Source organism: Ixodes scapularis, unplaced genomic scaffold (genome assembly GCF_016920785.2).
Source record: "Ixodes scapularis isolate PalLabHiFi unplaced genomic scaffold, ASM1692078v2 ptg000299l_1__unscaffolded, whole genome shotgun sequence".
NCBI classification, from domain to species: Eukaryota; Metazoa; Arthropoda; class Arachnida; order Ixodida; family Ixodidae; genus Ixodes; species Ixodes scapularis.
The window spans coordinates 202,396-217,533 of record NW_024609953.1 but is presented as its reverse complement, the minus strand read 5'-3'; the positions used below and the strand labels follow the sequence as shown (position 1 = coordinate 217,533).

Sequence of the window (15,138 nt, the reverse complement as noted above, 5' to 3'; positions counted from 1 at the left end):
CAGCAAAGCCATAACTGTATCTTAAAGTGTTACCGAATTAAAGACGTGACAGCGAAATTCAAAGTCCATTGCCCCAAACATTTCCAGAATCCCTGAACAAATACCGTAAAGTTCCAAAAGAACGCCCACCCAAAATGAACAGATAAATGGTGAAAAATATGGGGTGGGCTATCTTTGGGGACGCCACAGCAAAACTTTATCAAAAACCGGCTACAAAACACGTGATGCGGGAATTGATACCGCAAATCGCGGACACCGCAAATTCGCATTTCACGATGCGATAAACACGTAGGAATTCGCTACAAACTCCTGTGTCACGAAAGAGGATACCGCAGGTTGCAGACGCAGTAGATTCGCGTTTCACGGTGCTAAGGACCCGCGAAAATCGGCCGAGAACTCGCATCTCACGGGAACAAATACCGCAAATCGCAGAAGCAGCAGATGCAAGTTTTATGGTGAAATAAACACGCGGGAACCCGCTACAAACTTGTCTGTCACGGGAACCGATATCGTGCACGCAGATCACAGACAAAAGGCAAGAATCCGCTACAAACTCGTATGTTACGGGAACAAAAACAGCAGATCGCGAACGCAGCAGAATCATATTTTACGATGCAATATACACGCACAACCAACTTGCGTGGAATCGAGATCGCGCATGCAGATCGCGGACGAAAACACAGGAATCTGCTAAAAACTTTATGTCACGGGAACGGATACCACAGATTGCGGACGCAGCAGATTCGCATTTCACGGTGCAACATACACATGGGAACAACTCGCATGTTACAGGAGTCGCTATTGCGTGCACAGATCGCGGACAAAAACGCGGGAACCCGCTATAAACTCGCTTGTTAGACGTGCCGGTACAGCAAATTGCGCGGTTGATGCTATTTCCGTCGAACATTGCGTGACATCCAACGGTAATTGGGGGGTGGGCGATGTTTCAGAATTTTCATGTTGCAGATACTTAGCCAGAAAAATGGGATTGGAATCTCTCGGGGGTGGGCATTCTCTCGGTACTTTACGGTAGATTTTTTGCTGAATTACTAACTCCGAGAAGAACGCTGGGAAAAGTAGGTACATGCACTGCATATGCTTACCATATCAGCATAAAAAAGTTTATAATCAAAATAAGTTGTTGATGAATGCACGTGATCACGATGATGATGATTAGGAGTTCAGTAGCACAGCAGCAATGAAGGCTACAGTGCTCTAAGCTAAACATACTTGGATTATACTAAAAATATTATCAATTCGGTGCTAAAAAGGTATATAACGTTTGTAATATACCGAGTCATTGTCCACCCCCCTGCCGCCTGAAATTCATAAAAAAGGGGTGGGCCATGTCTCGGTGGGTAAGCGCAAGGAGTTTAGGAAAAGCTAAAAAAAAACGCTCATTTTTCTGTACATATCTAGCATGGCTGCACAAGAGATCCATTAAGCTAAATGGAATTAGTTTTTGTTTTATGCAAGAAATACTCAATAAAGAACATTTAGTATCGCAAAGTCCATTTCTTCCATACGCACAATGAACACTATCCATCAGCATTCAGCGCGAACGTTTGTTCTGCAAAAGCACGTTTCTAAAACCGCGATGTTCTCTTTGTCTACAAAAAAAAAGAAAGTCTACATGAAAATAGAAAAATCAACCAGATGCAACAAGCAAGCGAGAAAGCCGGCGATCGCATTGGCAAATACTTTGGCGTCAGGCCAAGTTGGGCGCCTTGTCAATCACAAGGAGGCTCTTGCACAACTTTCTTGTTTGGTGCATACATGCCTGCGTCCGTGCGCAGTATGCTATCGACGCGGGTTGGGGCGGTAGATGATCGACGTACTGTCGAGACCGGTTATAACGAAGTCAACGGGAACCCGAAATCACTTCAATATACCCGCTATTTCGTTATAACCGACTTCAGTTAACGAAGTGCAAAAGGGAGTGGGAAATCGTGATCGCTTCACTGTAGCCGCTATTTCATTATAACTGACTTTCTTATAACCGGTCTCGACAGTAGTAGATGATAAGACATACAATGCCATAAAATGTGTAAGTAAGATAATCAAAAGTTCTCCACTTGGTAGCATAGTATAACGTCTTCACCACTGCTTATTCTCAGCCAGCATAGGAGGACCTCCATGCGATATTCCCCGTTAAACACCTATCCCAAATTCCCAGACAGATTTGATAATGTGAAGATTGCAACTGCCATGTGTGAAAAATAGCTTTCTTTAAAGGTGGTTTAAGATCCTGGTGGGGTGACAAACACATATGCAAACTGCTATTTGTTTTAGGCTTTTGCTTTAGAACAGTTAGAGCTGCGGATGCCAGCACGAACACACTTATAACTGCAGTTGCAGCATGCACTTTGGCGTTCAAATAATTTAGTAAAAGATCTACAGGTTACTCAAACGAGGTTGGCAAGGAAGAGAGCCGCACAAGAAGGGTTCCGGTCCCCGTACCAGCCAGCTGCGGAGCAGAGCACCCACCTGCGAAACTGGGCCTCGTCTGCTTTGTGCAGGCGCAGCAGGCAACCCTGGGCTTGTCGACGCACCGTCTCTGCGCTCGATGACCGGTGGCCCTCCCCGCAGCCGTGGGGACAGCCCAGGTGCTTCATCACCCTGCGGGGGGACGTGAGGGTCCCTTCACTTCGGTGCACACCACCAGGATGCAGCAAGGCCAGCAATGTCAAAGGTGTGCAAACTCTAACCAGTGGCGTTCAAGTGGGGTCTGCGAACCGCTTGGGTTTCCGAGGGCCTTTTTAGGGTCCCTGAAGCTTTAGACCGTCGGTCAAGCTGAGCGACAAAACTTCCTTTTTTTATCGATGCTGGCTGCCCCACAAAGCCAAACGACCAAACCATGAGCATCGAACGAGTACGGTAGATTATTCTCCGTTTCAAAGTTAGCTTGCGCACATTTGGTTTTCTTCATTTACCATTTTGTCATTGCAATCATCCAATACTCCCAGGGGGGGTAAAGACGGGAGCAGGGGTGGTCCCCAGAGAATGAGCAAGAAAGAGAGCGCAAGAAGAGCAGACGATAGGTTAGGCGTGTTCCTTTTGCCACGACGAGTTGAAGTTGCTCGTCTGCTTGCCAACTTTATTTTATTCTCAGCAATGCGCGACACCAGTTTTTTGTGCAAATTAAAGCTAGAAAAAAATTAGGTGCAGAACTTGGAAGCAATGTTATCCTGCTTCGTTGTATATATCAAAGCGTCAACGGCAGTACACTCCCGTCAGGATCCTCATAGTTTGCGTCTATGCCCCGTTGCTCTGAAGCAGCAGAAATGCATGGGACCTAACATTATGAATATCTTTCTCCCCCCCTGCTAGATGGGGTCCTCTATCACTTCCGCCTATCCAGAAGGGGTCCCCAGAAAGTCAGTGGTTGAGAACCACTGCTCGAAACAAACTGAACACTACATAATGTGCCAAGAAATGCTAAAGGCAGTAGAAAAGGGAGAGGTTCGGTAGCTTTTCGTGTGCAACCCCCCCCACAAATCCCTGCTTGAAAGAAGCCGAGGAGAAACGTCTGACTTAATCTCTCGTTCGCTGATTTCTACATCAGCTGCCCCACCCAGACTATGCCATAAGTATCATATTATTTACAAAAAGGCGACCTTTGCCTATTCAATCGCCTTCTGCATTACCGGAGCAACACTCGTCGAAGCATTTTAACCTCGTTGCAGAAATCACCAATCCCGAGTAATGCGATTTCTAGGTAGGGGCTGACTTTTCATGTATTTTTCTTTTCAGGCAACCAAAATGCGCAAAAAACAGGGCTGAGCCATATCTGGAGGTTGGAGAATTCAACTGCCGAGTATTGTTTCCTATATTTTAAGCCCCGATAAACAGACATCTTGCCGACATTGAAAGCAGGCCCCAAAAAGCATGGAATCTGTGGGACAAAGTAAACCACAAAAAAACCCACCCAAATTCAAAGCAAAAATTGGCTGCTGCATTTCAATCTACCAACAGAACCGTCGTATAGAGAATTCCAATGTATAAGAAACAATTGGTTTTCATGACGTTTTTTTTATTAGCATACTTTGATTAACCATATGATGCAACGTGTTCTGCAATGTCATGCTGTTGAGTTGTGATGTCTCGTCACATGGCAGTGCCATGCGGCGTCATGACTTTAAGTAATCCCATGTTACACGACATGGTCACATGACGTGACATCGCGTTACACGTCTCGACACCCAAGGTTATTAGATTCAATAACATTGCTGACACAGTGATGCAACGAGACACAACTTTACAATGCGAGTAACGTGACGCCGTGACGTCACAGTCACGTCATGTGGCATGCAAGCCACGGAAGTATACAAATTCTCACTTAGCTTCCATTACAATGCGATTCTGTATTAAAAACTACAGAAGGACGCTTAAGCTTTGCGCCTTTAAGAGTGGAGAGCGGTAACTAAACATATAAAACCCCGCTCGTTCCAAAGTCATGCAAGCGTGTCTGCATGGCCTAGTAGGTAGTGTGTCTGGCTCGCAACCAATGGGTCGTGGGTTAATTCCACCTCCACCTAAAATTCTTCTAATTTTTTCTTCGAAGCAAATAAATTACTTTATAAGGTGAAATCATTTGAGACATGCGGAGACCTTTAGTTTGCATTACATGTCATGTTTTAATCACTTTCATTCCACATCTGACGTCACGTTTCACGTGAGCGTTGCTAGTTGTTTGAAATTCCCGTGCGAGGTCATTTGGCTGCGATGTCGTGACCCTATCGACCAATCAGGATTTTCCCATCCTACCGACGCCAGCTTTTCTGTGACACAAGCCCCTTAAAGTTTGTTAAAGCTATCGCTTTAAAAAGTGATCAGTGACCTTTACTTTCAAAGTTCTACAACGCATGAAATGAAGTATTTAAGGAGAAATTGTTTTAAACTTCTTAAGAAACATTAAACAGTCATTTCAGCAAGTGAAGAACATGTTTACTAAATTACCTGCTAAACTTAACAGTGGAGAAACAATGTGACCGCAGGTTACTGTTACGACGACGTCACTGTGACGTCACATGACACCAGGACTTGACAATGTGACGTCACAACGTTATAGTGTCACATGACACCAGGACTTTACAATGTGATGTCACATGACACCAGTACTTTGCAACGTGACATCACATCACGTTATGATGTCAAATGACACCAGGGCTTGACAATGCGGCGTCACATTACGTTATGGTGTCAAATGACACCGGGACTTGACAATGCGACATCACATGACGTTCGGTCACGTGACATCAATTTTCCCATTAAATCTGGCGGGAACCTGATGTCACAGTATCAAGTCGTTGTGTCGTGCGATATCCTGACATCATGTGACGTCAATTTCTCTGCTAAATTTAGCGGGAAATGCCTGGACAAATGGACAAACAGATGAAGAGAAGGGCAGACAGATGCGTTTCTGGGATCAGGGGGTAGTATAGTAGTATTTTCTGGACTTGTTTGAGGACTATACATGTCTAAATGTTGAAAATTGATGCGATGAAGACTATTTGCAGGTGCGGACTATACAAGGATTTTCTTTTCAAGGTGGCTCATTATGACAAGACATGACGGATTTCGTGATCGACAGATTATGATAATGATGGTTTCTGTATGCTACAAGCTTGTTTGTGCGCTAATAACGCAAGTATTTTTTGAGGTGTGCTGTGTATGAGAGTGTTCTTATGTGCAAGCTATGCATCAGGTACAGAGAGTCTAAGGAAAAGCCTTTCCTTTTCAACCAAAATTTTTCTTTGCAAACTACACACCGGGTGTGGACTAGCATAATCCAGAAAATAGAGTGCGTGCGCTTTTCCTCAGTGTGAGAATAGACGTGCCCTCTCCCCCTGTAATGCCCTAGAGCAGCGGTTCTCAAGCATAGATATGTCGGGGACACCCTGGGGACCCGCCGAAGTGATGGGGGACCCCCGTTCGAGGCGGGGTTTAGGCCGCACGTCCGGAAGCTTCCTGGCTCGTGACGACGTCCATTCCCCGAAGTGAGGAACCCAGGGGTTCAGTGGAGGTGGGAGATTTGGTAACGTAACGAAGGGTTTAATTACATGGTAGCGATACAGTCGTCAAATCCGAGAGAACAACGGAGCAGCCTCACGCTCCGCCTTATATAGGGTCCGTTTCTCCCTCACTCCCAGCCAGGGCAGCCAGTGCGATGCAGCAACCCGTTGTCCAGTGTGACGTAGCCAAAGTTCTCCGCAGTTAGGCCATGCCTCTCTCCCTTTCCCGAGCGCACCAACCACCACGCACACACACACGTCCCGCTAACGTCACGGGCGCGTTGAGACTTGTTGCCGCAGGCCCCATCACGCAGGCGACAGTCCCGGACTCGTCGGGACTCGTTTCGCGCAGGCCCCGACAAGCGGGCGACGGTCCCGGACTCGTCTTGACTCGTTTCCGCAGCGTTGAAACTCGGAAGAAGGTCGCCGAAGGTTCCATTCTTAACAGCCCCTCCGGGGCCAGGGAAACCTCGAATGGCCGGTGGTACTATCGCTGGCCTGAAGAGGTGCGCTTGGAGTAGGCCTTGAGAAGACGCTGCAAGCACTAAGCAAACTCCCAAACCTCTCACAACGGAGGCATCAGCGGAAACGTCCCCCACAACACCACGCCACTCCGCAGTCAAACGCTCGGAATCTGCCAGAGACCCGCCAGACTGGATTACGGATTACCCGGATTACGGATTGCCAAAACAATGCAATTTAAAACCTTAGGGCAATTTCGGGTATCGAGACCCGCTGTCGCCAAAGCAAAACTCATTTTTCCAAAGAGGTCACTATGAACAAAATACAAAAAGACAAAACTTCGCAATTTGTGAGGTCATTTTGGGGCTTTAACGAAGTGTCGCACTTTGATCCTCATTCCCGTGGATGACGAAAACCTCTGAGATCATCCCTACTTTTTTTGGTGATATCAGAAAAATCTGCTCAACCCATCGGCATTGCCACTAAATTTGCCTTTCCTCTTTCTTACGCTGAAGTCATAGTGATCGATTTTCACGTGATTTCTAGACGTGAAAATGCGGTCCTTGTAGCGCCGATAAAACAATCCGCCTTTTTCATGCCCCGTCACATTGGTCCTAGCAATCTCCTGAGCAGTACCGCGAAACCCTGACACACTAGGGTCGCTCTTCTGCTCGACTGTCAGAGACACTCTGTCTACTCGCAACAGACGATCAAAGTTACGTGACGCCGGAGCTACGAGAGATCCTTTAATGATCCCGTCTTCCTCCGCCTTTTCCGCCGGCGCGTTGGAACGGCGTACGCTTTCTAGTGCTACGAGGTCGGGCTGTTCTACAACCCGGTCCCCTTCATCCCGTTTCTCTGTCTCCAACTCTGGGAGTGCTTGCTCCCAGTCAGCTGCCTTTGGCTCTGGCTCACTCTTTAACAAAGTGGCAAGCTGACGCGATTTGGACCTCGTCAACGGCTGAACCAGTCCTTCTCCCAGCTGTTGACCTCTTTCGCGCAGCAAGAAATCTGACCTGTTAGAAAACAAATAGGGATACTCCAACGGGACTGTTTGCGAGACAGCCGCCTCTGTCACTAGCTCTCCGAACGGGCCAGTTATCCTTACTCTCGCCATAGGCAGACAGACACTGTGCTTCTCGAGCGGCTGCTTGATCCAAACTACCTTTCCAGTAAAGTCGGATGTCGTCACATACGACGGATGAACAACGTCCATCGTCGCTGCACTGTCACGAAGCACCCTGCACGGCTTTCCGTTTACCTGGAGCTCGTGAAGATAGGGACGAAGAAGCTCCAGGTCCCTGTTACTACCGCTCACGTACGAGAACACAACCCGCAGTTTGTTACACCTGGCCGCTGTGTGTCCCGGCTCCTGACAGTTGTAGCACAGGAACGGCTTCCTTGCCTCGAACTGCCCTTTTTGGCTTTTCCGTGCCTCGTCTCCGCTCGAGGGATCTCCGCTCTTTTCTGGGACCTTTTGTCCTGTTTCTGGCTTCTCGGGCCTTTTTTCTCGCGAGCCGTTTCCCTGTTGGAAGGGCTTGCGCTGATCGCTCCGGCCGGGTTCGCTTTCCTCTCCGCTCAGCTTTCTACGCGTTGCGTACCCTTCGGCTAGCTCAGCGGCCCTTTCGACAGAGTCGACTCCTACCCTATCCTGCACCCAGAGCTTGACTGACTGCGGAATGCTTCGAAAGAACTGTTCAAGGCACACACACTCGACAACCTTGTCTCGACTTTCGTACACTTCCTCGCTCTTTAACCATTCTATCAAGTTGGTTTTAAGCCCGTACGCGAATTCCGAGTAGCCCTCGCTGCTCTTTTTGGATGCGTTTCTAAACCTTTGACGGAATGCCTCGGCAGAAAGGCGATACCGCTTCAAAAGGCTCGACTTCACCTTGTCGTAGTCGTCCGCGTCTTTAGTACTAAGGCGCGCGACAACCTCTGCAGCCTCACAGGGCAACAAAGTCAAAAGCCGTTGCGGCCACGTTTCTGGGGCGAAGCTCAACTTCTCACATGTCCTCTCAAAGTTAACTAAGAATAGACCCACGTCTTCCCCAACTTTAAACGGCTGCAGGAGCTTCTTCATTTGATACGACTCGGCCTCACTTACTCGTACAGGAGCCCCAACTCTACTGTTCTGCGAGTTTAATCGCTGTTGTTCAATTTCGAGCTCTAGCCTTTTTAGCGCTCGTTCCTCTGCCGCTGCAGCCTGCGCTCGTTCCTCTCTCGCTGCAGCCTGCGCTCGTTCCTCTCTTGCTACAGCCTGCTCCTGTTCTCGTTCCTCTTTCGCTGCAGCTTGCGCTCGTTCCTCTCTCGCTGCAGCTTGCGCTCGTTCCTCTCTCGCTGCAGCTTCACTTTTAGCGTTCTGAAGTAATTCCCACGCAATTTTAATATCCTCTGCTTCCGCGCTCTCTGAAATTGCTTTACTGATCTCAGATTTCTTCATCTTTTGCTCCACCTCCACACCCAATTCTTCACACAAACAGAGTAAATCTGTTCTCAGTAACCTCATTAGATCCATGATCGCTGCTTTTTAGCTTTGGCTTTGTTCTAAAACTTGTCGCGAGGTTGTACAAAAACCTAGCGCACGAGTCAAACACTAAGGATTCCCAGCAGTTCAAAATTAATTACCCATAATCTGAAGCCTGGCGAATCTCAAAGCAAAGTCCAAACGCTCACCCACAGATGTAGCACGATGTCGCATGGTCCGATCCCAACTGCTGCCAACCAGTTGTTTGAGGCGGGGTTTAGGCCGCACGTCCGGAAGCTTCCTGGCTCGTGACGACGTCCATTCCCCGAAGTGAGGAACCCAGGGGTTCAGTGGAGGTGGGAGACTTGGTAACGTAACGAAGGGTTTAATTACATGGTAGCGATACAGTCGTCAAATCCGAGAGAACAACGGAGCAGCCTCACGCTCCGCCTTATATAGGGTCCGTTTCTCCCTCACTCCCAGCCAGGGCAGCCAGTGCGATGCAGCAAACCGCCGTCCAGTGTGACGTAGCCAAAGTTCTCTGCAGTTAGGCCATGCCTCTCTCCCTTTCCCGAGCGCACCAACCACCACGCACACACACACGTCCCGCTAACGTCACGGGCGCGTTGAGACTTGTTGCCGCAGGCCCCATCACGCAGGCGACGGTCCCGGACTCGTCGGGACTCGTTTCGCGCAGGCCCCGACAAGCGGGCGACGGTCCCGGACTCGTCTTGACTCGTTTCCGCAGCGTTGAAACTCGGAAGAAGGTCGCCGAAGGTTCCATTCTTAACACCCCGTGCCAATGGGGGAAGGGGAAGGGGGGTATGAAATAAGACAATTGATTGCAGTGGGAAAAGAGCATCCTCTACTGTTATAGACAGAAGTGAGAAGCATCAAGTAAAAAGATGAATGGATGGATAGATGGTAACGGCTTAACCCTTTACAACGGGCGGTAGCTTGCGTCACCTTGCTAAGGTCAACAAAAAAGTTATTTAAAAAAAAAGGGGGGGGGGTTGAGGGTTGAAATGAAGTCTAAATTAATCAATGAACTCCAAACAAAGGGAACCCCAGCAAAGGGCAGCAGCCGTGAGGTCACCTGACGATGCTGTCGACGAACAGGTTGTGGGTGGAGAGCTGGTCGGAGCGTCGGTCAGCGTCCGGGCGTGGTGCCAGCAGGTCCTCCCAGGGGTCGTCGCTCCTCCGCCGGGGTAGCACGTCCATTCCCAAGAGCAGCTCCAGGATGGACACGAGGGCCCCGCACACCCGCAGGGAGCAGCTCGTCTCCCGCAGCGTCACCGCGTGCACCGCCTGCGTCGAAGGTGGCCGGAGACAGACGGTTCAACTAGTGCCCGTATCCGCAGCCTCGCACCCATTTCCCTCCAGGTGGCGGCCACGACGACGAGGCCTGTGAGGAGGCCCCCCCATTTCAGTTTCTTCTTTTCTTCTCTTCTTGTCCTTGTTCTTGGTTGCGCTATGGTGCAATCTGTTATGACGCACTCTGGTTTACGGTACGATGCAACTTGTTACGACATGCTTCTGCTTACATTGTGATGCAATACCTTGAGATGCGCCCTTGTTTCTTTTGTAATGCGATTTGTTAAGACACACTCATATTTACACTACAAACTAATTTTGTTAAGCTGCACCTTGTATACGCTACGATATAATTTTTTGATTCACTCTTCTTTACACAATGATGCTATTTTGTTAAAGGGGAGCTCCGGCATCAATTTAAATGTTTTAAACTAAGCATATTTTCTGAACGAATGCAAGAAACTGAGCCCAAATCAGCAAATATATTTTCCCCAAACTTTTTTGATTTTTAATAGTAAAAATATGATTACTGGTCCACCATCTTGTTGCGACATCAGATGCTGTATAAGCATCAGCACGTGCGCAGCTTGGGCCTGTTTCGCCCAGCGTCAGAAGCAGTCAAATGGCCGTTGCGATTGTCCGCGGGAAATAACGGACTCTGATTCATCAAGCTTCTTTGAGTCAAGCAATGTCCAGCAAATGTCATAAGACTTTCTGCACAAAATTTCGGACAATTCATCATTCACCTTCGATATACCGACATCGCCTCTGAGGGGACCACCCATAGTGGCTGCATTTGCGACCCACCAACGTAAGTCCAGATGCTGCTTCAGAAGCAGAATGGTACGGAAGGTTTTGTCTGCTAGCACGGTGCACACTGTCTTCTAGCACGATGTGAACGCTAGGAGCCAGCGCTCGCTTCGAAATGCTTAAGCCCATTTCTGTCCCAGAGACCTCTCGGTCGTAAACCGACGAGATGTCGCTCTGCCGCATTTCTTGATGGTGTTGTTGCACCCTACGGCACGTCACCAATTCTCCCCATTTTCCGTCGCATGCCGCAAATAGCCTAAACCGGACACAACCCGCAACACCAAAGATGCTCACTGCCACTACGACACACAACGCCGTGGAGGAGGGATCGTCGTCTGCTTTCGAATACATCTGACGTCATGAGCGCGCCTGCTCGTTGTTGCCAGTAGAGCGGCGGCCAGTGATACGGAAGTGTATGCGTAAGCTTCTCGAAAAAGAAGGATTATTTCGATTAGATATTTAGTAGACATACTAAGGGTGTATTTAATGCAAGGGGGAAGTTTTATCAAAATCGGTGACCATCAATATTTCACCCCAAAACATTTTTAATGCGAAAGCATTAACTGGTCTAATGGCATATGTCCAACGTCATCAGCTTTGAAACCATCCAAAACGGCACCTTAATGAAACCACGCGTAAAGCTAGCCAACGGCACCTTTTGCACTTCGATCCCATTGGCTGGCGCGCATCGACGAGGCTCCCATTGGCCGCTCCGCGTCAGTTTGTGGGTTGTCATCCTGACCGTGTTATCACACTGTTGCGTTATCAGTGATCACCACGTTTGTTTTAGTCTGAGCGTCAAAAAATGTTGTAATGAAAACTATGAAACATGGCCAGTTGGCCATGACATCATAACCCCTATCCCCTATGCTAGCAAAGCAGCTTTGATTAGCATGGCAATAGTGGTGATATATGTATTTATGTTGCCACTAAAAACTTTTTCCCCTAATGGTGGGATGACTTCAAAACACACTGCGTATTCTGCGTCTCCCAACTTTGCCCATAGGGTTAAGGATACATTTAAATTGCTGTCCGATGTCACGATGAGCACCACATAAAGACATGGTCCAATTTCGTTCTCGTCTTCTTCTTTAACCTCTGCCTGGTAGTTCCAATTTCAAGAGAGTGGTATTTGAAATATGTTTTCAAGAAGTCTGGGTAGATGAAGCTTAAGATACCATAACAACGAACATACTTTCCGGGTCAAACTATGGACATTTACCCATTTTCAGGAAAAGCGGTCAAAGGTTGTTGCAGTACCTTGAGGACGACGAAGAGGTTGATGCGTCCGTCCAGAGTGATGTAGTGGGTGGACCCAGAGGCCTCGTTGAAGTCGTCGATGCTGTACAAGATGTTCGAGTCCGTCTGGCTGCGCGTGATGGACAGTTGGTGGCAGGGGGGCACAAACACCGCACTGGGCGGAGTCTCTTCCTTGGGGCTCTCTGCAGAGTCCTGTCGAAAGGGGAGAATTGGGCGGTATAGAATGCCAAACACACTGTTCATAAACTAAAGTCATCGGATCCTGGGAAAGCGGTGCCATTGCTTTCCCTGCCTGCTAGCCGAACACATAGATGCTGACATACGGAAGACCAAAACCTCGTAAGATAATTGGCTAATCGGTATCTGGTGCCATGGCAATCGCCGTTTCGGCCCCTTCAAGTCTTTGAAACCAGTTGCACCAAGTTCGCACTGAAGCACCATCGTACTGAGAGCATTCCTCATCATCACATGCGTCTTTGGCACTGTGTGTGCAATCAACTTATCAATCATGCTTATTTCCACGGAACTCTTAGAACTGTATTACTTTTCTTCCGTATTTCGAGACAAAAAAAAAATATATTTTTAAAGCCGCCAAAGCATTGATGCCACACGTGGTGGCAAGGCGAAGACATTCTCTTCTTTCACCAATGCGTGGATAACAAAATCTTGGTATAGAAGGAATGTCTTTATAAAAACAATTCTTGTAAGCTTTTGCACAACCACACGTGGTGGGGCTGCAAAAACATTCTCGAATTCGTTCACCTGTGTGTGGATACCAAAATTTCGGTATGCAAGAATTGTCTTTATAAAGCAACTCAATTGTCACCGCAAATTCGGATCGGCTCACCAAGAATGGAGAGGTTAGAGAGAAACTGCTCATTCTGTGGATCAAAATGGCAACCAAACGGCCAGCTTGGTGCCACTTTCCCAGGAAGCCAAGTTTGCGGGTTTTACGTGTCAAACCGACGAAGGGCATCTGGCACAGCCCGGCAGAGGACTGAGGATTAATTTGGACCACCCAGGGATCTTTATATGAGCAACCAAAATCTCGGTCACACGAAGCCTTGTCAGCAATAGCCTCCATCAGATTGTGGGCCCCCTGGCCAGGATTCGAACCTGCCAACCGGGAATCCGTAGTCCCGGCCCCACAGCCGGAGGGAGGAGCCCCCCACCTGGTTGATGAAAAACTGGATGGAGGCGACGGGCGAGTGCTCCGTGACTGTGATGATGGGGTTGGGCACGCTGTGTGTGTGCACGGCCGGCAGCTTGCGCGCCGCCTCCGCGCCCCCCTTGGGTGCGGGGAGTGCCGCGGAAGGGGCCGCCTCCTCCTCGGGCCCCGGGGGGGCGGGCTCCTCGATGTGGATGCTGGGCAGGCTCTTGCCTCGGACCATCTCGCCCCTGGGGAATGCGTCAGTCGGCCCCCCCCATGTCCCTGAGCAGGCCCAGTGCGGACTTGGGGCGCTGCAAGGGAGGCGCGGGCACGCGGCCCACGCGCTCAAAGGTCGACGGCGGCGGCGGTGGCGGTGGCGCCGCCTCGGGCGGTAGAGGCTGCGGCTCGGCTGCGGCAAGTGCGGGGCCCTCGTGCGGGGCGTCGGGGGCCGGGGCGGGTCGGTGCAGCGCCACGTCGTCGTCGTCGCGTCCCAGGCGGTCCAGGATGCGCTCCGAGAGGCGCAGCCTTTCCTCCACGAAGGCGCGCAGGTCTCCCCGGTTCAGACGCCGGTGCCTGAGACGGGGGTGGCCAGGGATGTTGTGAACTCCCGCCAAAAAGCGGCAAAAGTTGCGTGAATCGTTTGGAAGCTGCCACGCAACGAGGACAACAAAGTATTTTTTACAGTGACAACTGTTATAGAGGCTTTCCGGCTGCATCAGTGTCACATGACCGTGTAGCTCAAACAGACAATGAAGGCAATTTCGGATATTTTTTTGACGAATGAACTGGGTTCCAGGCACGTCTCAGACCACGTTGCCCTAATTTCAGCCAAAACCGGCGCTTGTGTGCCGCGCAAATCAATTAAACAGTCGCAGTAATAATCATACTGGGATCGACTGGGGCGACGCCCCGAGAGTTGCGGGAGAGGCCAGAAGAAGCAAAGCTCACGTGACCAATGCGGGGCCAAGAAGCGCAACATCACAAGAGACGCGTCAACGATTGGTTGGAACGAGAGACATGCCCCCGGTCACGTTTTGGTTTGCAGTTCGCAGTTTTTCTAATTTTCGCTTTAATAACCATGAAAAGAATAAATCGGACCGGTTTTGATTACTAAACCGTAAATAAAACAGCATACAGTAGAACCTCGTTGATACGTTCTTGGTTGATACGTTTTCCTGTCCGTTGCGTTCAAAAACGCCGGTCCCGTTTTACTTCCATAGAGATACATGTATTAGTTTCCTGCCCGTTACGTTTGCCTTCCCGGTTCTTACGTCCAAAAGTGCCGGAATCGCGGCGCCTCGGCGCGCCGTGCGCCAAGGTGCCACGCCGGCTTGAAGCGAAGCGAAGCAGAGCCGAACCACGCAGCGCGGATCGCGCGGCCGCGCGGCACGCGGGCGCCCCCCTTCCCTTTACTCCTTTTCCCCTCTTTCCCGGTCTCCTCACTGGGCTTTGCTGAGCTCTGCGAAAACGCTCGTTCTCTCTTGCTCTTTCTTTTCATCTGTCCTCTCTCTCCGGCGCGAGTTGTTTACGCGCCGCACGCACGCCGCAACTGCTGCACCAGCTGCACTTCCAGTTTCTGTTCCGCTCGGCAGCTCGACTGGCTCGACTGCGTGAACAGTGCCGTTTCTGAGTGCGTGCGCGTTGACGACGGCCATGACATC

At 49.6% G+C, this 15,138-nt stretch overlaps 1 protein-coding gene across 1 annotated transcript in view; it reads right to left on the bottom strand.

Moving 5' to 3' along the window:
* Positions 1–15,138, bottom strand: part of LOC120849056 (protein unc-80 homolog) — a 220,567-nt gene that overhangs the window by 162,009 nt on the left and 43,420 nt on the right. Inside the window, 5 exon segments of the mRNA XM_040504832.1 lie at positions 2,488–2,619; positions 10,040–10,251; positions 12,328–12,519; positions 13,500–13,754; positions 13,756–14,050. Coding sequence (XP_040360766.1) covers positions 2,488–2,619; positions 10,040–10,251; positions 12,328–12,519; positions 13,500–13,754; positions 13,756–14,050 — 1,086 coding nt within the window.